General features: G+C 42.0%; 3 protein-coding genes across 4 annotated transcripts; 1 reads left to right on the forward strand and 2 right to left on the reverse strand.

The window, feature by feature from the left end:
- Positions 1–2,880: 2,880 nt before the first annotated feature.
- Positions 2,881–5,443, reverse strand: LOC119745504 (small nuclear ribonucleoprotein Sm D2). The gene is made up of 3 exons (XM_038221881.1): positions 5,324–5,443; positions 3,826–4,002; positions 2,881–3,389 (listed from the first exon to the last, which is right to left on the reverse strand). The coding sequence occupies exons 1-3, from the start codon at positions 5,326–5,328 to the stop codon at positions 3,212–3,214; spliced, it is 360 nt and encodes a 119-aa protein (XP_038077809.1). The 5' UTR covers positions 5,329–5,443; the 3' UTR covers positions 2,881–3,211.
- LOC119745503 (peptidyl-prolyl cis-trans isomerase FKBP2-like) lies at positions 5,201–13,132 on the forward strand. Of its 2 annotated transcripts, none has more exons than XM_038221879.1 (5): positions 5,201–5,214; positions 7,573–7,774; positions 8,846–8,958; positions 10,524–10,606; positions 11,907–13,132. In XM_038221879.1, the coding sequence occupies exons 2-5, from the start codon at positions 7,592–7,594 to the stop codon at positions 11,966–11,968; spliced, it is 441 nt and encodes a 146-aa protein (XP_038077807.1). In that variant the 5' UTR covers positions 5,201–5,214; positions 7,573–7,591; the 3' UTR covers positions 11,969–13,132. The 2 variants fall into 2 exon arrangements, with proteins under 2 accessions (XP_038077807.1, XP_038077806.1); XM_038221878.1 differs by lacking the exon at positions 5,201–5,214 and adding an exon at positions 6,487–6,573.
- A 4,556-nt stretch (positions 13,133–17,688) lies between these two features.
- Positions 17,689–21,742, reverse strand: LOC119718870. The gene is made up of 3 exons (XM_038188292.1): positions 21,141–21,742; positions 20,113–20,395; positions 17,689–19,164 (listed from the first exon to the last, which is right to left on the reverse strand). Exons 2-3 carry the CDS (start codon positions 20,318–20,320, stop codon positions 18,365–18,367), a joined length of 1,008 nt encoding a protein of 335 aa, XP_038044220.1. The 5' UTR covers positions 20,321–20,395; positions 21,141–21,742; the 3' UTR covers positions 17,689–18,364.
- Positions 21,743–24,086: the final 2,344 nt, after the last annotated feature.

The following is a 24,086-nucleotide window of genomic DNA, read 5'->3' on the forward strand; positions in this document are numbered from 1 at the left end:
GAAGTCATTTTGTAGTGAGAGTGTTTTGTTGTCAGTTGTTAATTTACATGTTTATCGCGGACTAGAATACCATTCAGTCAACAATATACCTTGTGCATTGAGGCGCTAGGCGGAGGGTAATGGTTTGGATAGGCACGAGTAAACCTTGTGGATTCCTTCGTTGCTGAATTAAAATAACTAAGAGCAACCTCTGAAGTACTGCAATGCGTAAGGTCTGTTCATGTTATGGGTAAATACGCTATGCAGTGACTGATAAAGTTGAAAGGCATCATAGTGACCGTTTTAGTCGATTTTTGGCTTACTTTGACAGAATTTTTGTTAAAAAAACGAGTTTGACAGAAAATTGGACTGGATTTTTTTGGCAGATTTCTGGCAGAATTCTGCAAAAATGGTTGATAGAAAAACAGCAAATTTGAAAAAATAATGGTACATTTGTTCAAAAAAGCTTCAATCTTTTCAAACAAACCCTTGCAGTTGCATAATGGGACAGTTTGGCTGGTCTAGGTGCCGAGGTTCACTGGATTTGTCTGAAATTTATGCAATTTCATAACATCTTTATGTAACTATAGATTGTAATTTAATTTGAACCTTAATTAAGGCTATACTACAACATCTGCATGTGATTTTAAGCGTTTATAGTGTATTTCGAGTAATTATTGGGAATTTGGCAGATTTTTGTCCATTTAGCAGAATTTGGCCATGGCCTTACGGTCACCCTGAAAGGCATAAATTGGAGGGCAGGTTCTTTTCGGGGGGGGGGAGGTGGAGACAGACAAAGACAAAAATAAGAGAGGCACAAGGATCATTTTTCAAAAAGTTTTAATTGCTCTACGACACTGAAAAGATACATGGTCTTTCTTGCCAACTCGGTGGTTTCATATAAATTCATGAAAACCAAATTTCAGAGCCAGAAAAGAGGTTAATTAAAATAAAGGAATCCCATCCAGCTTTCTGGTGTAGTGTTGTAGTCCAGTCCATCACAAGTCCATACCCAAGCAATGAACAGGTTGGCGTAGCGGTACTTTCCTCGCCTTCCACCACTGTGACCCTGGTTCAAATCCCATCTGGGCCAATATGTAGATTGGGTTTTCCCTAGACTATGGAGTTTCCACCCACCCCTGAACTGTAATTTCCTTCCACATCTTCTACCAAGGGATCCCGCTGGAAATCAAGTCAAAAGACTTTTGTGGGCTGTCCCGGCCAATTGCCGAATAATCACAAACAAGCAATATCAAGGCTTATTTGAACTGCTTGTGATTTGACTTTATTACTGGATGCCTTGTGACAGATCTGACCTAAACACTGTTCTCTTAAGATTCCTGCTGTAGCTCATGTACAGAAAGAATGAAACAATTATATTGTGGACAGACGGAACTCAAAAAGTGCAAAAAATTCATGTTTTTACATGGAATCTAAAAAGGGCATCCTTCACAAACTAGCTACTGTGACAACCTTAACATTATACAAACTCATTTATTTACAAGAATTTACTGTTTGTATTCCTCTTGGCTTAGTTTTCCGAAGTTCACAATTTTTTGGAGGGGAGGTCTGCTTTAGGTGAAAAATAAGTAGCCACCGCAGCTGAGAAATAAGCTACGCTTACAACATACACTGTGCCTCAACAAATCACTGAGCCTCTGGCAGTGTACAATTACTTGGCTAATGGCTATGGCTTCAGCCACTGCCATAGGCACGTATGTAACAACCAGCCATAGCCAAGTCATTTGGATACTGTCTTTGATTGGCCCCCAATCCCCCATCAAACAAAATCTTCTGTCAGTATTTTTCTGGGGAAAAATGTTGCAACCTGACGCCACTTTTTTCTTCATATATCATCTCGATGAAGGTCAGTCATTGCAAAAATTGATGATAAGACATGAATCTGGACTGAGAAACATTTCCAATTTTGTTAGGAAATACTTCTCGACTCTCCATAGACTTTGTACACAACCGCCGAAGTGGCATCAGGTTGCAACACTTTTTCCCCTTTCAGAATCAGTTAATCTGATGGTAGGTCAGCATTTGAAGTAAAACACACCCAACACAGGAGGTACAGAAATCATAAATTACAAAGACAACACAAGCAAGAACACAGACAGCTCATCAGAAGAAAGAAAAAATATCGCGAAACTTTTTCTGCATGATACCTTTCCAACAAATTCGCCTTTCTACATACATTGTATATGTACAATACATTCGGATAACTCTTGAAAAACCAATTCCTGCATTTTCCACAAGATCATTTCCGCACACAGTGCAAACATATGAAAAGCCCATGTCTTTTTTAATTCAACATGGTATCTCTCCGTTTCTAGAAAAAAAGAGACCACACCAGTTAAAAAAAAGGACTCAACTCTCCAGGCACTGGTGTTGATAACCTTTCTATTAGTCTTTTTGAAGTGTGGTGGACACAAGAAGAGGGTGCTATTCAGAGTGGGGAAACTCTTTTGTATTTACTCTACTTAAAGGGACACTGGGTCCTGGAACAGCCCAATTGGGCTACAAAACGCGCTTTGAACGAGATTATGTTAATCGGAAAGAACATTTAAAACTAGGAAATACACGTCCACACAACTATCCTTTAAAATCTGGGCGTTTTTGTGTTATTCCTGTATTATGCGAACCCCATAAATTCGAGCTGTTTGGATGCTAGTTGTGATTTCATTCGTAAAGTGTTCGCCTTTTGCGGACGTTGAAGAAACCACATTTTTTTGCATTGGTGATTGGTCACCGCAGTTCCCGAGACACACAACGTGTATATCGTACACTGAGAACGACACGAAAACGTATTCGTACTCTGTCGTGTCCGATGTAAACAACCAGGGGTTTTTCGTCTTTTCTCGGGAACGGTAAGACATTAGGTTGGTTTCCTTTCAACCAGATGTTTGAAATAGGCTAAGTAAACAATCCAAACATGAAATTTTCGGGGATTTCAGGACCTAGTGCCTATGTGAAGTTTAACCCACTTCACATAGCGCCCTCCTATTGTGTCCGTCATACTCCAACAAGGCTAATATCCTCCAAAATCCTCCACTGCGCACTGTGTTCTTAAACTCTCAAGAGGCATCAAGTCGCTTCCCATGTATTAGTGGCTGTGCTCTACCGTCCTCAATCCTACAAAATCCTCCAAAATTCTCCTTGGTGGATTTTGAAAGATCTGGGAGTGCTGGGTTTTTACAAGCAGAGTCTACAAAAGTTTCTCCAAGGGGGCTCACTGCTTGGCAGTAGCCAGGGGGTTTCTGAGCACCAGAATGACACTGTCTCCTCGCAGGAACATCTTGGAGATGTAGCGATCCTTGTTGACCGGCTTGGACTTCTTCTTTCCCTTGCCTGCTTTGGGGGTTTCCGTCCACATCTCCTTGACGTTCTCCAGGACCATGTTGCAATGCCTGCATTGTTCCAGACGACAAAAAACAAGGAAAAGTTGAAAAGGTTGGTTTTCAATATATTTTTTCATAGAACTGAGTATACTCATTGGACAGGGACGACAGTGGACATGTTTCAGTATTCTCAACAACAAAATCAAGACTAACCAAATCAATAAATACAAAGACACCACCTGGTTGGAATGTCTAAATACATGGACTCCCATCCATGCGTGAACAGTAATTGGGGCTTGGTGACTTCTCCTGAGAGCTCCTCGGCAGGGACACACACAGCAACACGTGCCAAATTTCATGGAGTTCCCTCAATTTTAGAATCTAGACTGTTTTTCCACTTGATAAGCCCAGTATTTGAGACACGTTAACTGAGTAAGGCCACCTTTTGCATGGAGTCCGAAGGCTCGGCTGAACAAAGAAAAGCTCAAGCCGTAAACTTCCTTACCTGTCAAACGCTTTGACTCTGCCAAGCAGTTTCTTATTATTGCGGCAGTTGATCAGGACCTGCGTGTTGTTCTTGACGGACTGTGTCAGGACCGACAGGGGCCCCGTATTGAACTCTTCTTCCTCGCGCTTAGCCAGCTCCTCGGAGGTCATCTCACTCTTGGGTTTCGTTAACAACCTGAGTAAACGAAAAACAAAAACTGTCCTTATTTTGATCCCGTACAACATGTACAAGTTCTTACGATTTCGCGGTGGAAATATCGTCCGTCAATGTCATTTTACGTTTGCAGCTGTAGAATGGGAACCAGACAATGGAACTTTCACGGACAGAGCTCCATTACAAATTTACGTTAAAATATAGACGGTACCTTTTAGCAGACACGGTGAGGGAAAATTTGCGAGTTTTGGAAAACGTGAATATAATTTATTAAAAATCATTAAAAAATAAAAGCCCCGAAAGACACATTTTTTAATCGTCCTTTTTATATAACTTGGCAGAAAGTCCTTAAATGCCTGGTGAACTGGATAAAATCGCCACTTGAAGGAGTTTTGGCAACGCAAAACAAGAAATTTCCGATGCCGCCGCGATAATACAGAGACCGACTATACATTACTGCCGTAGCCTAAGCTAGGGTCGCACTAAACAGCGTCAACACAGCGTCAACACAGCGTCAACACAGCGTCAACACATGACAGAAGCGTCAACACACCGTCAACACATCCAAAACACATTCTGAATTGACAAAAAGGGCATATAATTGTGAAACATACAATAAAAGAGAATTTCCATTGGATTGAGTTTCCATTTCGTTGTTAAAAATATCGTATTTTCACGCGAAAAAAATGACCTTTCACTCGCACGGCCGTTGTCCGCCATCTTGACTTCGCACAAAGCTTGGACTACACCATTTCAAGTAGGGGTGTGTAGGTAATGACATTATCTTGTCATAAACAACAGAGGGATTCCAGATATTTGAGGACTGAGGATCGGAGTGGTGGATCATTATTTTGTGAGTTGTGTTTATGTTTCATTTACTTTATTGAAATGGACATCTTTTGGTATTGGCCGGCCGCGCCCTCTCTGTTGGTTTATTGTACAACGCTTTCACCCTTTAGCATAATGGTATGGTCCGCACTGCCACTGAGGCAACATGGCAGCCGATTTCGGAGCGGCACGGAGAGCCAATTTTCTTGAACTGAAAATCGCAATTTTCAGACGTTTAACCTATTAATTTTAAGCCAAAATCTTGTTTCTGTCCATACTGTATGGGTTACATACTGCTTTTGTCAATTTTAATGCATTTTGGATGTGTTGACGCTGTGTTGACGCTTTGGAGTGTGTTGACGCTGTGTTGACGCTGTTTAGTATGAGGCAGTTCTACACCCACTCGTAATAATTTTCATTTTCGCATATTATAAATAAATACACCAAAAATACGAAGCCAGTTTATAACTTAAATATACTGGTCACAAATTAGTGGTAAAAAGGATAAACTTACGACATGATTTCAACTCTGATGCAGCGGATTTTCTTCGATACTCGTATCCCCTTCGTTCAGCCAATTATGTGCACGTCTTGAAAACGTTTGCTAGCGCCGCCGCTCTTTAGTATAGTGCAGTACACACGTACGTGTAGGTGACGTGTGAGGTCGAGGGTATTCTAGCTTAGTCTGGTTCTAAATTATTGTTATGCTTATGCAATGATTCACGCAAAGGAGTCGAGGTTTAGGGCAATTTTGTCAACCTTTTTCTCCGGGACTCTTTCAGTAGTTGTGTGCGCACACAACTTCACTTCATGCTACAAGTTGAATTTGCCGGGATAATGATAAAGCGTTGTACGCTAGCCCCACTAGTGTGGCCGTCGGTATGCTGCGCTGAACCTTTGGCCACACACCGTGGTACCGCGCGCTACTGAGGACGAAGTTTTTCATAAAATTCAGGGCAGTTTCTTACATTTTCAGTTTCTTACTTTCTTATGGTTGTATTCTATGATGTCTCCTATCACATCTGGGATGCTTAGCATGTGCTTAGGTCTAATGATGTTCCATTTTCCGAGATATTCTTCAATCTTTCTGGAGTCCATATGCACTCGTGAAACGTCTGGTGATGGCAGCCATTTTGAATGGGACAAGAGATGACCTCAAGCTGTGACGTCGCGTGTATGCAAATTGCTTGTCGAGCGCGCGAGGGCGCGAGTTGCAAATGCGACGGCTGTTTCCTGTACCATGCATTTATCGTCAGGGGGCCACGTGCACCGATCTCTATTCAGGATCTACGGCACAGGAAACAGCCGTCGCATTTGCAACTCACGCCCTCGCGCGCTCGACAAGCAATTTGCATAAACGCGACGTCACAGCTTGAGGTCATCTCTTGTCACATTCAAAATGGCTGCCACCACCAGACGTTTCACGAGTGCATTATGGGCTCCAGAAAGATTGAAGAATATCTCGGAAAATGGAACATCATTAGATCTAAGCACATGCTAAGCATCCCAGAAGTGATAGGAGACATCATAGAATACAACCATAAGAAAGTAAGAAACTGAAAATGTAAGAAACTGCCCTGAATTTTACGAAAAACTTCGTCCTCAGTAGCGCGCGGTACCACGGTGTGTGGCCAAAGGTTCAGCGCAGCATACCGACGGCCACACTAGTGGGGCTAGTTGTACGCGTGCTAAAGCTACGTGTACTTAGTGTGTGTTTTGTGAGTCCCGGCTTCTTCGATCGAGCAGGTGAACTGAAGTCAAAAGGTAGGCAAAGAATATTTTGGGACCATCAATCCCATCAGATTCTGGCATTCTAGGTTGCTCGTGCTAGATAGAATATAATACTTCCATGTCACTTTCGCCATAATATACAGGCTTGAGCAATTTGTTAATTATGCTGGGAGTGGGATGAGTTTGGAATTGGAGCCCTAGTTCCTTCCTCTTTTCCTCCATGAATAAAGCTAGGTGCTACCATGGAGGAATAAGAACAAACAGTGAACCATAGATAGTGAACTGATTGAAATTTTAGAGAAAATATTTTTTTTGGGGGGGGGGTTTGGGGGTTTGACGTCAAGGGTTGCAAATGTGTTGAATGAAGATAGACAAGGACGTTCAATCAACGAGCATGAAGAGATCAGTCAAAGACAATTTGTTAAGTTATTTCTTCAAACTCAAACTCAGTCAATGGATTAATGTTTTAACTTGAGGGGGGGGGAGGAGATTGTGTTATCCACCCCTGAGTGACAACAGTGGCGGATCAAGTGGGTGCGGAGGGGGCGCTTCCGCCCTAGCTCCCCCTACCCCCCCCCCCCCCCCCCCCCCACCCCACACTAGTATTATCACAAGCTCTGTAGTACAGGGCATCTGCCTAATTAGTTTAACTGAATGTTTTCAGTTTTTGCATGATGTTGCCTTAGAAGGGGGGAGGGGATGGGCATGCCTTTGGCCTTCACACAACATCCTCCTTCCCTTCATATTAACCCTCGTTTCCTGAAAGCTATACATCCGCCCCTGGTGTTTCATATACTGATAATGATATAGAATAAATTAAAGCCTCGTGCCAAACTTCTAATCGTTCAAGAAGTTTGTAGAGAGTTCCAATTTTTATTTTTTTTTTTCTTAAAACCACATGCAAAAACTACTTTGTAAAATACTTTGACTTCCTTGCCCCCCCCCCCCCCCCCCCCCGGGCCCCCCAATAAAAAGGGAAGTAGGAAGTTCTGTCTGGTTTGACTCTTTCCCCATTATTTTCAAACTAATCAGCTTCTGGAAAGAATTCAAGATGGTTCTTTGCAAGTCCTTAGTCAGCGCCGGTGGTTTGGCGACCCTTGTCGTCTGCTGCATGTTCCTAGTGGTTGTGGAGGCGGCGGACAAGCCCAAGAAGCTTCAAATTGGTGTCAAGAAGAAGGTGGAGAACTGTGAGCAGAGATCCAAGAACGGGGACACCTTGCACATGCATTACACGGTAATAAGTAGGCAGGGCTCTGGCAGACTGGGACTTTGAGTGCAGAAAAAAAATCTGGCCAACTTTACTCACCCTTAAAATTCTCTGAAGGGCAATACCGAAAATTGAATTTACATCGCCCCGACGCAAATTCCATCTTATGAATAGTTTCATTGCATCTGGTACATCAGATTCGAAGCAGCCAACTGATCCCGGAAGCTCAGTGGTCGAGTGGTAAGACATCTGCACTAGAAAGCAGGAGGTTGTTGGTTTGAGTCCCACCTGAGTGATTTTTTTCTCACTTTCACTCGGGGTAACACACTGAGTATACAGTGTTTATGCATCGGTGAAGGGCAAAACCCAATATTGAATTTACACCACTCCGACGCAAATTCCATCTTAGGCCAAAAAAAAAAAATAGTTCTGCTTCCGATTACATGGCATTCGAAAATAGGGTAGGGTTTTTTTGGCCATTTTTTTTTGTGTACGGTCATATGGAGGCGTCTGCATGTAGTCCAGGGTAAAAGGTATAAAGTGATAGTTTTGGGTGTTTTTTTCTCATTTTTCCAATAAAAAATTAGGGTAGGGGCTGTCAGAATAGGGTAGGTAGGGAAATCGGAAGCAGAACTATTATTTTTTTTTGGCCTTATGAATAGTTTCATTGCGGTACCCGCTGCTGCATGAGATTCTAACCAGCCAACCGAGCACACAACCGATTGTACAAATATACAATATATATAGCAACTGATGGGTTGAATATACAGTAAGTAAAACATTAAGAAAACAAATTACATTGAAAATTAAGAGAATAGTTCAAGATTGATCACCTTTGATAAAAAAATATTAGTTCAGAAACTGTCACCACACAAGTGACACAACACTAATAAAACAAAACTTTGCAACTTTAAGGCTTGTGATTAACTTAATATTGACTTGTAATAGATTTGTGATTGACTTGTAGTTGACTTGTAATTAACTTGTGATAACTTTATATGAGAACCGGAATACTACTTTGTTACTTGCATAAGTGTTCAACTGTTCAAGAAGAATTTTAAACTCTCAAGTGTTGGTGCCTGTAATTTGTAAACACAGGGAACGCTACAGGATGGGACCGAGTTTGACAGCAGTATACCGAGGGGCTCACCTTTTGTCTTCACCCTGGGTGCAGGCCAGGTCATTAAAGGCTGGGACCAGGGACTACTCAAGTAAGTCTAGCCATGTCCAAATTACCTGGCTACGGCTGGTGGCAGCATATGTGTCTATGGAAAATGGCTTGAGCCGCTTCCATAGACGTATGTGTAATTGCAAGCCGTAGCCAAGTAATGCAAGACGTGGCTTCTTAGTGACTTCATTCATGGCTTCTCTGTGCTGTGTGGTTTATTTGAAAATTTGTAATAAAAAGCAGTATCCTCTGGGAGTGATTCCCGTTTGCTATTTCCCGGGTTTGCAGCATTGCTGATGTTGCTAGTATCGTGATCCCTGGCTACATGGTATATATATGGGTTTATGACTTCTGAGTAGCGCCCCTTGAACAAAAACATTAACAAGATCAGAACCGCCAACATAGGGCCGGAAAGCTCAGTTGGTAGAGATCTGGAACAGCAATCTGGAGGTCGCAGGTTAAAACCCCACTCCAGTCAATTTGTTCAACTTCAAAATTATTGCTTTAAGTTTGGGATAACCTTGGCAGAAGTCTCTGGCATTTCTGTGATATCAGTAGCTGATCTAGAGGGGAGGGGGTTGCAAACCCTCCCCCCACCCCCACCCCTCCCCCTCTTGTCAGCCGCTGAATAATGTTATGATACTAGTAAAATTGGGCCAAAAATAATAAATGGAATACTAAAGTTCCTAAATTCATTCTCAAATTATGTTAGAAAGCAGAAAAAAAGCATCATAGATTTCAAAATTTTACGAGGGGGGGGGGGAGAGAGGAAGGGGCAAGCCTCTTAACCCTGGTAACAGGGTGGCCTTTTGGTCAAGGGCTTTGGATTTGTGGTCTGTGAGTAAAGCTGCAGGTTGTGGGTTCGAGTCCATCCTGGGGTCATGGTGCATGTGCCCTTGGGCAAGGCACTTTGTCACTCATTGCTTCTCTCCACCCAGGAGTAAATGGGTACCTGTGAGGGCAGAGATGGTTATTGTGGTTGAAAAGCTTCCTTGCGCCTAACAGGCTGCATCGAGCTGTGTACTCCCCAGGGAGCTGAGATGGTATTTGGAATGTTTAATTGGCCCAATGATCAGGGGTAATAATAATGTAAAGCGCTTTTATCTTAGTTAAAAAGCGCTATATATAAGAACCCGTTATTAGGGTATGCCTTTGGAACGTCTTCACTCAACCCACCCTCAACCCCCCCCCCCCCTTATTTCCTGAAAGCTAGATCTGCCCCGGAATAATTAACTTGGACCAGAAACTATAGTTTCACCAGGCACGATCCTCTTGCTCGTTTCAAACTCACATGATGGATGATCTGCCATAGAACATATGCGACACCAGTTCAGTAGAAAAATCACTGCAATGAACATAGTGGGGTCCAAAACAGACCATCTGGTAAAGTTGATATAATGAGTTTCGACCTCAAAACTTGGTATAGTCCAATCCAGGCATGCTGTCAATTCTAGCACGGTGGCCCCTTTAATGGCGAAAGCATTGTGCTACCTATTGTTCACATAATCCAGGGATGTTCATTTTACCAAAATGTTCAGTATATTGATGTGTGTTATACTGTTTGTAAAGGACGCTTAAAATCCTGTTTCAATTCGTTCTTATTTCCAGCATGTGTGTCGGTGAAAAGAGGAAACTGGTCATTCCATCGGACCTCGGCTATGGAGACAGAGGATCTCCACCGAAAATCCCAGGTATTTCTCTCCAAAATCTTTCTTGTATAATTGTATCAAAGGATTCCTTCATTTAACTTCACTGCGGTTGAAAGCTAGGCACTTTTGGGCTTGATTCACTAGTGGTCGCTTCACGACAACTAGTGAGAGCGCTGTGTTCAGGACACCCTGCAACCAGGAGCAGGTTCATGCTCATATTGGACAAATATGCGAAGATACATTTGATTCCAACTGTGCAAAAACTTGTTTTCATGTGAGCGTCAGGCTTACGGCAGCAATGCGTACAAGCGTGCCTTCGTAAAGCCAGTGCATACCTCATACGAATGCGAATTTTCACAGCATGAATCGTTCGCTGCGAAATTCACCAGAATTGAAATGTGTTCAACTTTTGCAAATTCAGAAATGCAACTTCAAAAATTTGCATTCGTGTACGCTAAGTATGAACTGGCCAAGGCTCTGTAGCATTGCTTTAACCTCTCAATCCTTCAACAGAGGGGGGGGGGGGGGGGGGGGGGTGCCAGTGCACCACCCACAAGTGGTTTTAGCTGTTTTACTTGAATTTAAACTACATTGCACTGAAAGTGTATTAGGTGGGTTCAAAAATAGATATCAACCCAACTTGCAGTAGGCAAGGGAAGAAATTTTAGAAGAGAAAAATAAACGAATAAGCAAAAATTGTCCCCCAAAAGTTTTCTCTGACGATTTTTAAGTGGCATAGGGAGATGACAGCCTTATTTGTTGCACATTCAATGTGTACATGTACTGCTTTGACGCTATTTGTGTGTTGCCCTTTTGTTTGAAGTCAACAGATGGAGGCTAATTAATAAAATTGGAATAAATAGGGAAAGGCTATAGCTTTGCATACAACCCCCCCCCCCCCCCCTTTCCCCAGTTGAAACAAAACATACAAAATGAAAATTTGTTTTTGATGAGCAAAGGTTTTTTAAAGTGCTACTTTAAGGCCAAATAAAAAAAAAACATGTTTAGCGTCCTGCCTTTTTGAAAAAAAGGAAAGAAGAGGCCTTTTTTTCCCCTCCAAAATGGCTGCCCGACCAGCTTCTTTTTTTTTAAATGACCATCACTTGGACTCAGGAAATGACATACCAGCGTTATATGGGCTAGATGCATCAGACAAAGAGGCCAAAATGATGTCACTGTTTAAAATTTATCATTTTTTCGTTTAAAAAGAAAAAAAATGCAGCCTCCAAAAAGGAAGCGGGCGGGGACATGTTTGTTTCTTTATTTGGCCTAAACAAGCTGTTCTGTAAATTGACAATTCACATCAGTATTTCTTTACACTTCTTTGTTGTTTTTTCTGCAGGTGGCTCTACTCTGATCTTTGAGGTGGAGCTGATGAAAATTGAAAGAAAGAAGGAACTTTAATGGGGAATCTCTACACAGGTCCAGGATTGTAGAGTAAAACGGTAGAATTAAGAAATTGTCATAATTTTCCGAGGGGCTGGTTTCAACTAATTGTGTTTTCAATAAATTGCTAGTTCTTTTCTCACTTTTCCTAATTCATATTTGCATTTTTTCCCCTTGCCGTTCACCTCAGATAAAGTTCATCAAGTTAATCATGGAAAAAAAAATTAAATCAGCTTTTAAAAGTTTTCGAGCTTTCATACAGACAAAACAAAATTCAAATAACTTGCATATTCTGTTGTAACATTTACGTTAAAACCACTCTTTTTGTTTAAGTGATAATAGATATGCAATTAACATGAAGCAATAACTCTTTATAACATTTATTGCTTTGTTGCGATTGAGTGCAACCTAATACATGTTAGTTATTGAGTTTTCTTTCCACTTGACCCATTGACCCAACTTAAAACATACATGTACTGGAGAAGTAGCTAAGCCAATCAGAACAGGCGGCATCACAACAGGTGGCACAAAGCAACCAATAAGATTTCAGAGCCTTTGAGGATATTGCCTGTCCTCATATAGATAAGATGTATAATTTGAGATATGGTCACCAGTCTAGATGACCCAACATACACATCCATAAAAAACACAGGTTTATGATGTACATAATTACATCAAGGGTTTCTCATTATTCCCCGAATAATTTCTTTTCTTTTACCCATCAATGTTTTGTAACTCATCTAAATTGATATTTTTTTTGTGTGCAGTTTTCCAGCAGAGGACATATTTTAAACGTTGTCCTCTTAACCAGTTCGCGACAGGATTATTTTGACAAAAACGGAACGTGGCGCGGGATTACTTTTCACTTGACCTCATGCCAGGTGGGTTGAAGCCATCACCCTCGGGCAGCACACTCATATTTCCGGCCGTGCTCGCTGCGAACGGGTCGCTGACAGATATTTCCAGCCTCGCTCCCTGCGTGTTTGTCCATTATCCGTTCCGAATACCGCAAAACCTTTGCGGGTATACACGTCATCCAGCACGAACTGGCTAAAGGCAACTCATTTGTTTCTTGTCTTTGGTTTTATGCCATACTTAATTATTTCATTCTTACAAGAATATTGATTTTGTAGTGATTGAAATTAGAAAATACAAGAGCCGTAACTGGTTATTTGAGGTGTATTCTTTAATTTCTTGTGTGATCAATTACTGCGTCGTTTGTTCTTTGCTTCCGCATAGATACTAAAGTTATATCTGTGTCTCCACTTTTGTAATTTACCCTGTAAATATATGCCTGCTTTTGTTTTTGGTCATTCCAATCTCAAACCCCACACCCCCACCAGCAATTTTGCAATTTTTTTTTTAAATCAATTGCTTTGAATGCAAAAAATCAAAAAATACTTCGAGATCCCCAAATGACCAACAATTTGTGCCATTGCATGAAACCTCAAGGTGTGTTTTTTTCTGGTGATGGGCTCAAAAAGTAGACACTACTTTCATTGTCACTGAAGTTGCATCATAACATAAACTACCCTCGGTGAGGGCGCACCACACGGGGTCTATTTCTAGTTCTGGCAAACCTTCAGGCCGTGTCCAAAAATATTTGGCTTCGGCTTGCAATGACACACTATGCCTATGGGAGCGGCTGAAGCCACTTCTCATCCAAGTGTGCAACTGCCAGCCGTAGCCAAGTAGTTCGGATATGGCTTTGCTGTGGTCTCTGTAAGTAATGCGCAGCGCCCTCTATTGACTTCAACTGACCAAAACCTAGCCACAGACTGACTGACTGTGCACTCAACGTTCACTCAATGAAGTTGTGCCATTTTCGAGTTTCTCTAGATATATTAAAGTTTTTCACTTTTGAATGAGAAATCGAAAGAAAAAAATCCACCAAAGCTTCGATATATGGAATTATTATTTCACAAAAATCGAGGGTTTTTTTGGCTGCCAGACAATAATTTGGCTCGCGCAGTACGCAGGGCAGATTCGTTTGTGGGCAAAATTTAAATCTTTTTTTCAGAGGGTTGCAGACGCCCAAAATCAGAATAAGGCACACGTAAATCCATATTAGGTTTCTGCCCTTCGACGACACATAAACACTGCACACTCAGTGTGTTATCTACCAGCCAAGCGATCCCGCAAGCTCGGTAAGACGTCTGCACTAGAAAGCAGGAGGTCGTGAGTTCGAGTCCCACCCGAGTGATTTTTTCCAACTTTCTCTCAGGAGGTAACACACTGAGTATACAGTGTTTATACGTCGGTCAAGGGCAAAACCTAATATTGATTTACATCACCCTGACGCAAATTCATCTTATGAATAGTAAGCCAAGGTACATGTATAGAACAAACTATAAAAATTGAAAATTCGTTAGGGGAAAAAATATCATTTTTTTAAGAGCACTTGGTATTCAAATTTAGTAGCCATAATTGTAATCCCGAAGTTTAAAGTTGTTTCCCTCGACCGAAGTTTATTGAATCTTTAATCAGAGTTTTCGACCTGTAGGTTTGATCAGGGGCGGCGGAACGCTTTTCAAACTGGGGGGGGGGGGGGGGGGGGGGTGGACACCAAAAAGGGGCACTTGCTCAGAAAAAGGAGCACCTTTCGTCAGTGTGAAAGTGGAAGAAAAGAATATGGTCCCTTCATTTCGCTATAAACCTATATGACGAGGAATAAATTATAAAATACGTTTTTCATCTTGCTGTTTGTGTTTCTTTTACCTATAGTTGTGTAGCAAGACCATTTTTTGTTATTGCGAGAGGGGCACTCTTGCTTTTGATGGCCAGTTCGGTGACAATTTTATTCGCGTGAAGAACACTATTATTTTTAGGGGTCAATTTTCCATCTCGAGAGGGGCAGAATTTTATTATTGCGAGAGGGGTATTTGTGCTTTCGAAGGGAAGTTTTCCATCTCGAGAAGGTGCACCATCTTGTTAATGCGAGAGGGGTACTTGTGTTTTTGAGGGGCAGTTTTGCATTACAAGAGAGGAGACAGTAAGCGCGATCATATGCTTTCATTATGTGCGCGTTTGAGGGGCAGTTTTGTTTTCATCTCGAGGGGGCACATTAATTTATAACTGCGAGAGGGGCACTGGAAAAATCTGGGCAAGTACCCCCAGCCCCCGCCCCCCCCCCCCCCCCCCGGTTCCGCCACCCCTGGGTTTGATAGACTTTTGGGAAACAATTAAGTCAGTACCGCCGTACTATAGCTTCACTTACCGTTATCCCCCCCCCCCCCCGTTTCCCCCTGTAGCCCCATTCCCCTTGCGATGGCCTACGTGTGAAGTAACCATGAGCCAAACTTCCCCAATTGTCTTAGTTTAATACTTTATATCGACTACTCCTCCACACTGCAGGATTACAATACGATGCAGCATTCGGCGGTTTTCCCCAAAATATGCAAATTTAGCCTGTATTCAATGATCTGAAGTCGGGGAGTTTCACTGGAAAGTGGTCTTTTCCATGGTTCCACGGATTTACCTACATCAAGACTCTTTCTATGAAGTTATTTCTCTTCTTCTTAGATTTCTTTTTCTATCCCTTTCTCTGTGGGCCTTGCGATGGGCAACTTCCATGAAAAGAAACAATTATATTTCGGAAATTTTCGGCTCATGTTTATTCCTGTGACCTCTCCCCTTCTTTCACTTATGTCAGGATTTTTCAAAGGGTAGTTTCGAGGGAAGAGAGTGAATCCATGCATTTTCCAAAAAAATATAGATACTTTCGAAAGATCTTTTTGTTGGGCGTTAAGGGAGTTGCTAAATACCCATGGCATTCACTGTGTTCCGCATTGTAAATGTGGTTTCCAAAGTTATATAAATTTTCGATTTTTACCCCGAATTTATTTAGTTTAAGACTTAATTTACAACTTTTTTTTTAACAATACAAAAGTTGTTCACTACGCATCTAAGCAAACTCAATTACCCCATGCATGTTTAATTATGGAATAATTATTTGAATAATTTGCGGGCTAAAAATAATATTGCGGACGGTCAAATAATTCGGGCAGAACTTTATGACCGAGGCGTAAAATCAACCGGACTTTTAGGCCCATCCATGCACGATTTTTTTACAGGTAAAAATTTAAAAAAAATGGCGCGGACAATTATCAACACAGAATTTCTCCAGATTTAGTTTCGCAACAAGGAACTGCATTATACAGCTTTTTAATGTAAAATCTTAAACTTTAATCAGCATTGTTTGCACCGTTATTGCCAATAATCGTGAATTTAATATGTTAATAAAATAACACTTTATTTCTTTTTTTTTATGGATCTTTGTAGAATTTTAAAAAGGCCGTTACGAAAATGATTCAAAGCAATCAAATGAACCAAGTGCCCCCAGCCCCCCCCCCCTCCCCCGGTTCCGCCGCCCCTGGGTTTGATAGACTTTTGGGAAACAATTCAGTCAGTATACGGCCGTACTATAGCTTCACTTACCGTAACTCCCCCCCCCCCCGTTTCCCCCTGTAGCCACATTCCCCTTGCGATGCCCTACGTGCAAAGTAACCATAAGCCAAACTTCCCCAATTGTACGTCTTAGTTTAATACTTTATATCGACTACTCCTCCACACAGCAGGATTACAATACGATGCAGCATTTGGAGGCTTTTCCCAAAATATGCAAATTTAGCCTGTATTCAACGATCTGAAGTCGGAGAGTTTAACTGGAAAGTGGTCTTTTCCATGGTTCTACGGATTTACCTTCATCAATACTTATCTTTCTATGAAGTAAATTCTCTTCTTCTTAGATTTCTTTTTCTATCCCTTTCTTTTTTGTGTAGCCCGCAACTTCGGTGGGCTTTGTGATTGGCGACTTTCATAAAAAGAAACAATTATATTCCGGGAATTTTCCGGCTCATGATTATTCCTGCGATCTCTCCCCTATTTTCTTTCTCTTATGACAAGATATTTCAAAGGGCAGTTTCGAGAAAACAAAAGATTCCAGGCATTTTCCAAAAAAAATATAGATGCTTTCGAAAGATCGTTTGGTTGGGCGTTAAGGGGAGTTGCTAAATACCCATGGCATTCAATGTGCTCCGCATTGTAAATGTGGTCTCCAAAGTTATATCAATTTTCGATTTTTACCCCGAATTTGTTTTGGTTAAGACTTAATTTCCTAATTATTTTGTTAAACAATACAAAAGTTATCACTATGCATCTAATGCAAACTCAATCACCCCATGCATGTTTAATTATGGAATACTTATTTGAATAATTTGCGGGCTAAAAATTAATATTGCGGACGGCAAATAATTCGGGTGGATCTTTTTGACGGAGGCGCACAATCAACCGGACTTTTAGGCCCATGTGTGTTCATGCACAAGTATAAAAGTAAAAACGGCACGAGTTTTTACAGGTAAAAAAAAGAAATGGCGCAGACAATTATCAACACAAAATGTCTCCAGATTTAGTTTCGCAACAAGGAACTGCATTATACAGCTTTTTAATGTAAAATCGTAAACTTTAATCAGCATTGTTTGCACCGTTATTGCCAATAATCGTGAATTTAATATGTTAATAAAATAACACTTTATTTCTTTTTTTTATGAATCTTTGTAGAATTTTAAAAAGGCCGTTACGAAAATGATTCAAAGAAATCAAATGAACCAATGTGAAGATTGTTCGGTTTTTTTTTTCGTTTTTTTTTTTGCTGAGGCTATTAAATTTTAAATGGACCAAAATTAAGTAATAACAAATTCAATTTCATAACATTTACTTCGTTATTTACAAAGTAAAAACTGTATTTTTCCAAAACAATTCTGTTTTTTCCCCGAAAAGGGGAATTTAGAGGGGGCATTTTAAAGCATGAACAATTAAAATGTAGAAAGCATACGGCAAAGTACGAAATGATTCAGTTACAAAACATGGAAATCACACCTGGCATAGGAAGCAGAAATGTTATCGAATGGCAGAAAATAATTGCATTACGCTGAATACAGGTTAACAAGGCTACAAAATAACACCAACGAGAATGAAGTCGGCATGTGAAAGTTGTCTTTGTTCATTTAGTTTTAACAATTGAAAATTCTTCAAGTATCGAAAAAGATGAATTGTTACATTCATGTTCATCACACGTCTTTGGCAGTATTTCGCTGAAAATATACAGTATTTTTTTTTAACAAAATGAACAAGCGTGGTTGTTTCTGTTCATGAGTGCCAAATATGAAGTCAAACTTTCACAAGTTCGACGCGTGGTACAGTCAACATGGATAGCGCCACCTATCGGTGGCTTGTATTTTGAAACAGGAAAAAAGACACTTCATAGCGTTCAAAGAAAACTCTCCGTCCGAAGAAAGCACTCGTACTGCAAAGTCCAGTACATGATCTAAAAAAATAACAGAAGCAATGATGATTCAGTCAAGAAAGTTGAAGCATAATAGTTCGGTACATTATATAATCCGTGGCAGTTGTTGTTTATATAGGTTCACCGAGGCACGAAAGCAGGCTCTGAAAAACATTATCGATGTCGCCAAAGATGGAGGATGTTTCCTCGCTGGTGGCTTCACTCTGAGCAGCATCTTGGTTATCTCGCGATTGACCAACCTCAACTTCTTTCAAGATGGTGGTTGTGTCACACGCTTGTGGCTGATTTCTCGAGCTGTCCTCCTCCTGTCCTCTGCAAGGGCTCGTTGGGGACGTCGCCATCAGCTCACACGTCTCGCCAGCTGCGGGGTCCCAAGTCCTCCGCGGGAACTTATCACCAACGTGATTCTCCTGGCCACACCCGGGGCTCTGGTGCGCCAGCGGCCCCACAGAACCCAACGGGACAGTGCCGCTATCGGTGCGCCGCAAGATGTGCCGCTTCTTTGGCAGCAGGGTCCGGTGATGATCTCGATGGTCCAGCTCCCGCTTGAGTTTGACCGTCATGTTGTTGATGAGCACACACCGACGGAGTGATGTCTCGGGGTCTTCCATTCGCCGCATCTTGCCCAGGGAAACCTCCAGCATTCGCTGCCTGTCCATATACTCCGACGAGGCACGTTCGCCGCTACCTTCCTCCTCCCCGTTCCCCAGGGGCGAGCTCGGGTCCCCCGGTGACCCCTCCTCGCAACTAGCGAAGTCCAGTTTTCGTTTGACACCGGCAGTGAAGCGGCAGGGCTGGTAGGTGGCCGTCGGCTCCTCGCAAGGCGTTGGAGGAGGAGATACCTCTTTCGGGTACATATCCTGCGATGTGTCGACACAATCTTTAACTGAGACCCCGAAAGCACACTGTTCTGCAATCAAGAGTTTAAACAAAAAATGTATGGTTATAAAATGCAACAATTTGGTATATATTCCCAATGATTTCCATTTTGGAGTATTTTTTTTTCGTTTGTAATGTTTTTTAAAAGCAGGACGGGGTATTACTACGAGTTCCGGCTGTGAGCTATACTGGTGCTATTATTTCTTATTTTTTCCCCACTTCAATAAAATGGAGGAAGGGGGCTGTTTGACCTTGTCAGTGAATTTGTTGAATTGATTTCGTTGAATTAACAAACGTTCTCCCATTTTTTGGTTCAGCGAAATGCCGCAATGGTCCAAGCTTTCATGTCATATTCACGAAAAAGTGCTAAAATATCGTGTATTTTTATTGCATTGTTTCTTTAACTTGCTACCGATTCATTATGGATTAATCGATTCTTCGACTGAAATGTTTTTCCCTTATTTTAATATTAAAAATAATATTACATTTTGGTTGGAAATGTTGTTTGTTGTTTATGCTTAAAAAAAAAAATCATTTTTCTTTACCCTTGTTTTGAAAGAAAACCTTTTTTTCCCCATCTACATCTATAAATCGCCCTGTGTCACAGTTGAAAAAACCCGCTCGCCTACGTGCGCAACGAGATATTTTAGGCTCTTGCCAATTTTGCCGCGTATTTTTACCGGGTCACAAAAACGTAAGCAAGTAATATTTATAGCCATTCATGGCAATGACGATGCGATCAGCACTGGCACTACTGTAAGTCAATAAACTCGACGTCATTATATGAAAAAGAAGAAGACGAGTTCACCCTTTTGTAAATGGCACGAGGTTGTTCTCATTTGAACCTCCCATATTTACGTCATTTCATTAATAAAGCGTCAGTGAGTAATAAATTATGAATGAACTGGATTGGGCTGTAATGCCGTGCGAGGATCACGTACGCAATTTTCACTGTTTTTCTTCGTTGATGTTTTTTTACCTGCGAGCTCGAGGATGGTACGTATGTCGTCCGCGTCGACTACGTCATCACCGACGTCACGCCCGCCGTCCAGGAAGGCCAGAGAGAAGTTGGCATGGTAACAGAGACCGAGGGGCTGGCTGGCTGATGCGGTGGTGAGCGGCAGCGGGTCGGGGGGAGGGCGCCATGGGGACGTTGGGGCTGTTTTGTCGGGCACGGCTACCGTCATGCCCGCTCCGTCTCCCGCACAAGGGCTGGTTGCCCCGGACGGCGGTCTAGCGTCCCGCGGACGTCCCCCTACCACCTGTCATTTAAAACGAGCAACACGTTGGAAACACATAGCAGTCTAACATTGAAATTCATTTAATTTGATGTTTGAAAGAAATGCATTTGACATTGCTGCCTAAATACAAGCTTGAAATTTGACACTTGTTTATGAATAATTTGATCATCAAAACGACAAGGGAACGTAAGCCCGAGAGGCCGTACATGATTGGTGCATTAATGCAACACTTTCACAAAGAATCATTTGGGATAATCGGTTTCCATTCTGCTCCGTATGGCATAACACAAAATTATCTTTGCCCGATAATTACTTTTGATGAAAAAAAAAATGCAAAAATTATTAGTTTATTCATTATATAAGTTGTTATAAATTCACTGGAAATAAAACATCACTAGTGCTATATTAAAAACAGTGATCAAACTTGATTTGACAGAAAAGATAAGATTGCAGTTTATTTTGATTTAAAGTCGATTATAACGTAAAAAGTCAGGGGCATATGAGAGTACTCAATCTTAAACAAACAGAAATATGCCCCTGCCTCGGTCCTGGGAGGACCAACAAATACCCCGTTCGCGAAGGGGAGTAGCGAGGACGGACAAAGGTGTTACTACATGATCTCTTGTAATGAGCGCTGAAACAGCGCTTAGCTTCTACGCACCATTGAGTAAATCCCCTGCTTTCAACGCGTGGAGGATAGCTCCACGCCTGATCCACACTCTCACCACACTCAATCACTGATTAAATCACGACAAAATGGTCTTACCGTTCCGCTGCAGCCCACCGTCCGATTACCGTAGTTTGGCGAGATGATGTCTTCTGGCGCCCCGGGCGGGGCAAACTGGAGCCAAATCTCAAAAGACCGTGACAGAGTTGGTCCCGATAAGACTCTTTGCCGAGGAAGAAAATATCCCAGGCCGGCGAGGCAAATAAAACGACCGGAGTGGCACGGGAGAATTAAACAACAATTACGGCAACTTGAAAGTCTGCTCCCGAAGATGTTGGTTCCATCTGAGGAAATCTTGAAGTGTCAATGAAATCAGAAGACAAGCTGAGATGACCGGCGCGGGCCGGGTGATGTGAAAATCACGCCGCAGCTGTTGTGTGGTAGTGTGTGTCCCAGCAGATCCGTTGTTGATGTAGGCACTGCAGAGCGAGGAGCACGTGTATTATATCGAGATTGGATACAAAGACCGCGCCACACACTGGGGTTTGCTGCATCACGATCTCCGAGAAATCGTCACCGCAGTTTGCAGCCCCCGTCAAAACCGGGAGAAGTGAGGAGGGGAAAAAGAGCGAGTGGATGGCACAAACGCGCATAATGAGCAGCGGCGCGCGTCAACTATGAATGGGCAAGACCGCACGCGCTGTTCCGGCGACTTCCTCTACTCCCTACGGGCACGCAGTCAACAGGACCGCATCGCAGCCTTGCTTTATTCAAGTCTCACACACAGTGCAGTGGCTAAGGGGAAAAGGGGGAGAATAATTACGAATCGGCCTTGCATCAAATTATGACGAGACTATAAAAAGGGGGCATATTATGATGAGAAATACGGGGTATTGTTGAGCTCCGGTCCCGGCTTGATATCAGTGCCGGAGGCATGACGCAGGCACTTGGGCATAATAAGTTACGTATAATCTCTCTCTAGCACTAGGTACGTATACTGTTTGTGCAGGCACTTCATTGAAGATTATTATGATGCAGTGGGGAAAAGTTGTTTGTGCAAAAAACAAATCGGAGAAAAATAAACTCGATGGATTTTTCGAGAAAAATACATATTAGCTAGAATTGAAGATGAATTGACAGTTGCGCGAAATGAGCAGCTCATTATCTTCACCTACAATTAGGCCTAACGATGATTTCTTTGAAAAAAAATAGAAATTGCTAGAACAGAAGAGATCAAGGCTAAGGTGCCAATAACACAGCAACCACTTGTTCAAATTAAATGTCATATATCAAGTTATGTTTTAATCCGATGTTATGTACCCGGTGTTCAACACCACTCCGAAAAACCAATGAAGAACAAAGGCTTTATTTTCTATCATTTCCCATACAAAAAGACAGTGGCACGATTGATATTTTGTGCACTAGACTTTTAATAAGGGCACTTTACAAACTAATTCGGCATTGACAGGGGTACGGGTGTGCTTCGCTGACCTCGTTACCGTTCGGAGTCGGAAGTCACTTTTACACGAAGAAAATGCTAATTGCTCACTGTATCAGAGCCGCGTCCTTTTTCTCAATGAGAAATGAAACAGAGATAATGCATGCTATAGTAAACAGCAAGGGCGGATCCAGAACACAGGTGGTTTTTTTAGGGGGGGGGCAAAAAAAATGGTCCCCTAAAAAGTGGGGGAAAAATGACGGCGAGAGGTTCGGGGCTCGCTCATGGGCCCCGACAAAAAATAGATTCTTGATGCTCTGTGGTGCGATCTGAGGCAATTTCTGACCACTTTAACCAATTTTTTTTTACAAAAAGATGGTGGTGTACGCAGTGCCTGCCTTTCTTGCGACGTCACTTAAAAAGAAAAAATGGATTCGGGTTTTTTTTTGGGGGGGGGGGGTGGCCCACGTTGCCCCCCCCCGGATCCGCCCTTGGTAAACAGACGTTGAATTGCTTTTTGCCCCTTTTACTCTATTAATTTATTTAACATTTGTTGATTATTTATTCCGAGTAGCGTGGGTCTAATGCCGTAAAACTACGAAGTGGACAATATCGCTCAAATTTAAAATGCTGAGTGAAACTCAGCTAAGACATAAAAACAAGCAGTGCGTGATATACGCCAATTAGTTGGAAAACTGTGGTAACGTGATGGCTATTCATATAATATCGGTATACGAATTTCTGTACTTAGCTGCATATAGCCTAGAGCCTGAAAGTACGCCGTTTTGTCTTTGAGCTTCCGGACCCCTCCGCGACCCTTCTATGGGCATTCACACGGGGTTGCCCTTGCTCTTGCTGTAACTGACAGAATGATTTCTAACCGTAATCACCCCAAAAAACATTCGTGTTGGAATTTTATCTTGGCATTCCACAAGAAAAAAAAATGAGAAATCAGTTGGAGATGGGTAAAAACGAACGTTATTTTCGACCTTTCACATCCGGATTTTCGTGCCTAAGTCTCCTCGTTCGATCACGGTTTTTTTCACATTTCATGCTTCCCTGACAACGAAAATGATAACGACGCGAAGATTTAGCTACCTACATCCGATGGATTCTAGATTTAGTCGGGCTTGCTTGAATACAGTTTTTATTATTAGGCCAAACAAAAAATAAGTCGGTCTCTGGTCAGCGCGCGCGTCGATTTTAATCATGCGCGTCGATCTTTTTTTTTTCAAAAATGTTCCGCGGTAGCTCCAACAGCGCCCTCTATTTCCGCACCTCCTCAATTTTTTTTTACCAAAGAGCACCAAGGAATGGGAAATTGCACCAAGGCAAATGATCGAAAGCACCAAGGCAAATTATGGAGGACACCAATGTACATGAGGACACCAAAAAAGCAAAATAGTACCCCACCTTGTCTGTACAATCCAAGCTTGAAGAAAAAAAAAAAAAAGCCCCCCCCCAAAAAACGCTGCGTCGCCGCGTCGATTCCGGAACTTTGGTCTGACCAGAGACCGAATATATATATTTTTTTTGGCCTAACGGTCATTTGAGATTTGTTTGTGAATGAGAATGTCTTTCAAGTTTATTTTAAAAAAACCAATTGT

This window comes from Patiria miniata, unplaced genomic scaffold (assembly GCF_015706575.1).
Source record: "Patiria miniata isolate m_02_andy unplaced genomic scaffold, ASM1570657v1 HiC_scaffold_7, whole genome shotgun sequence".
Lineage (NCBI taxonomy): Eukaryota > Metazoa > Echinodermata > Asteroidea > Valvatida > Asterinidae > Patiria > Patiria miniata.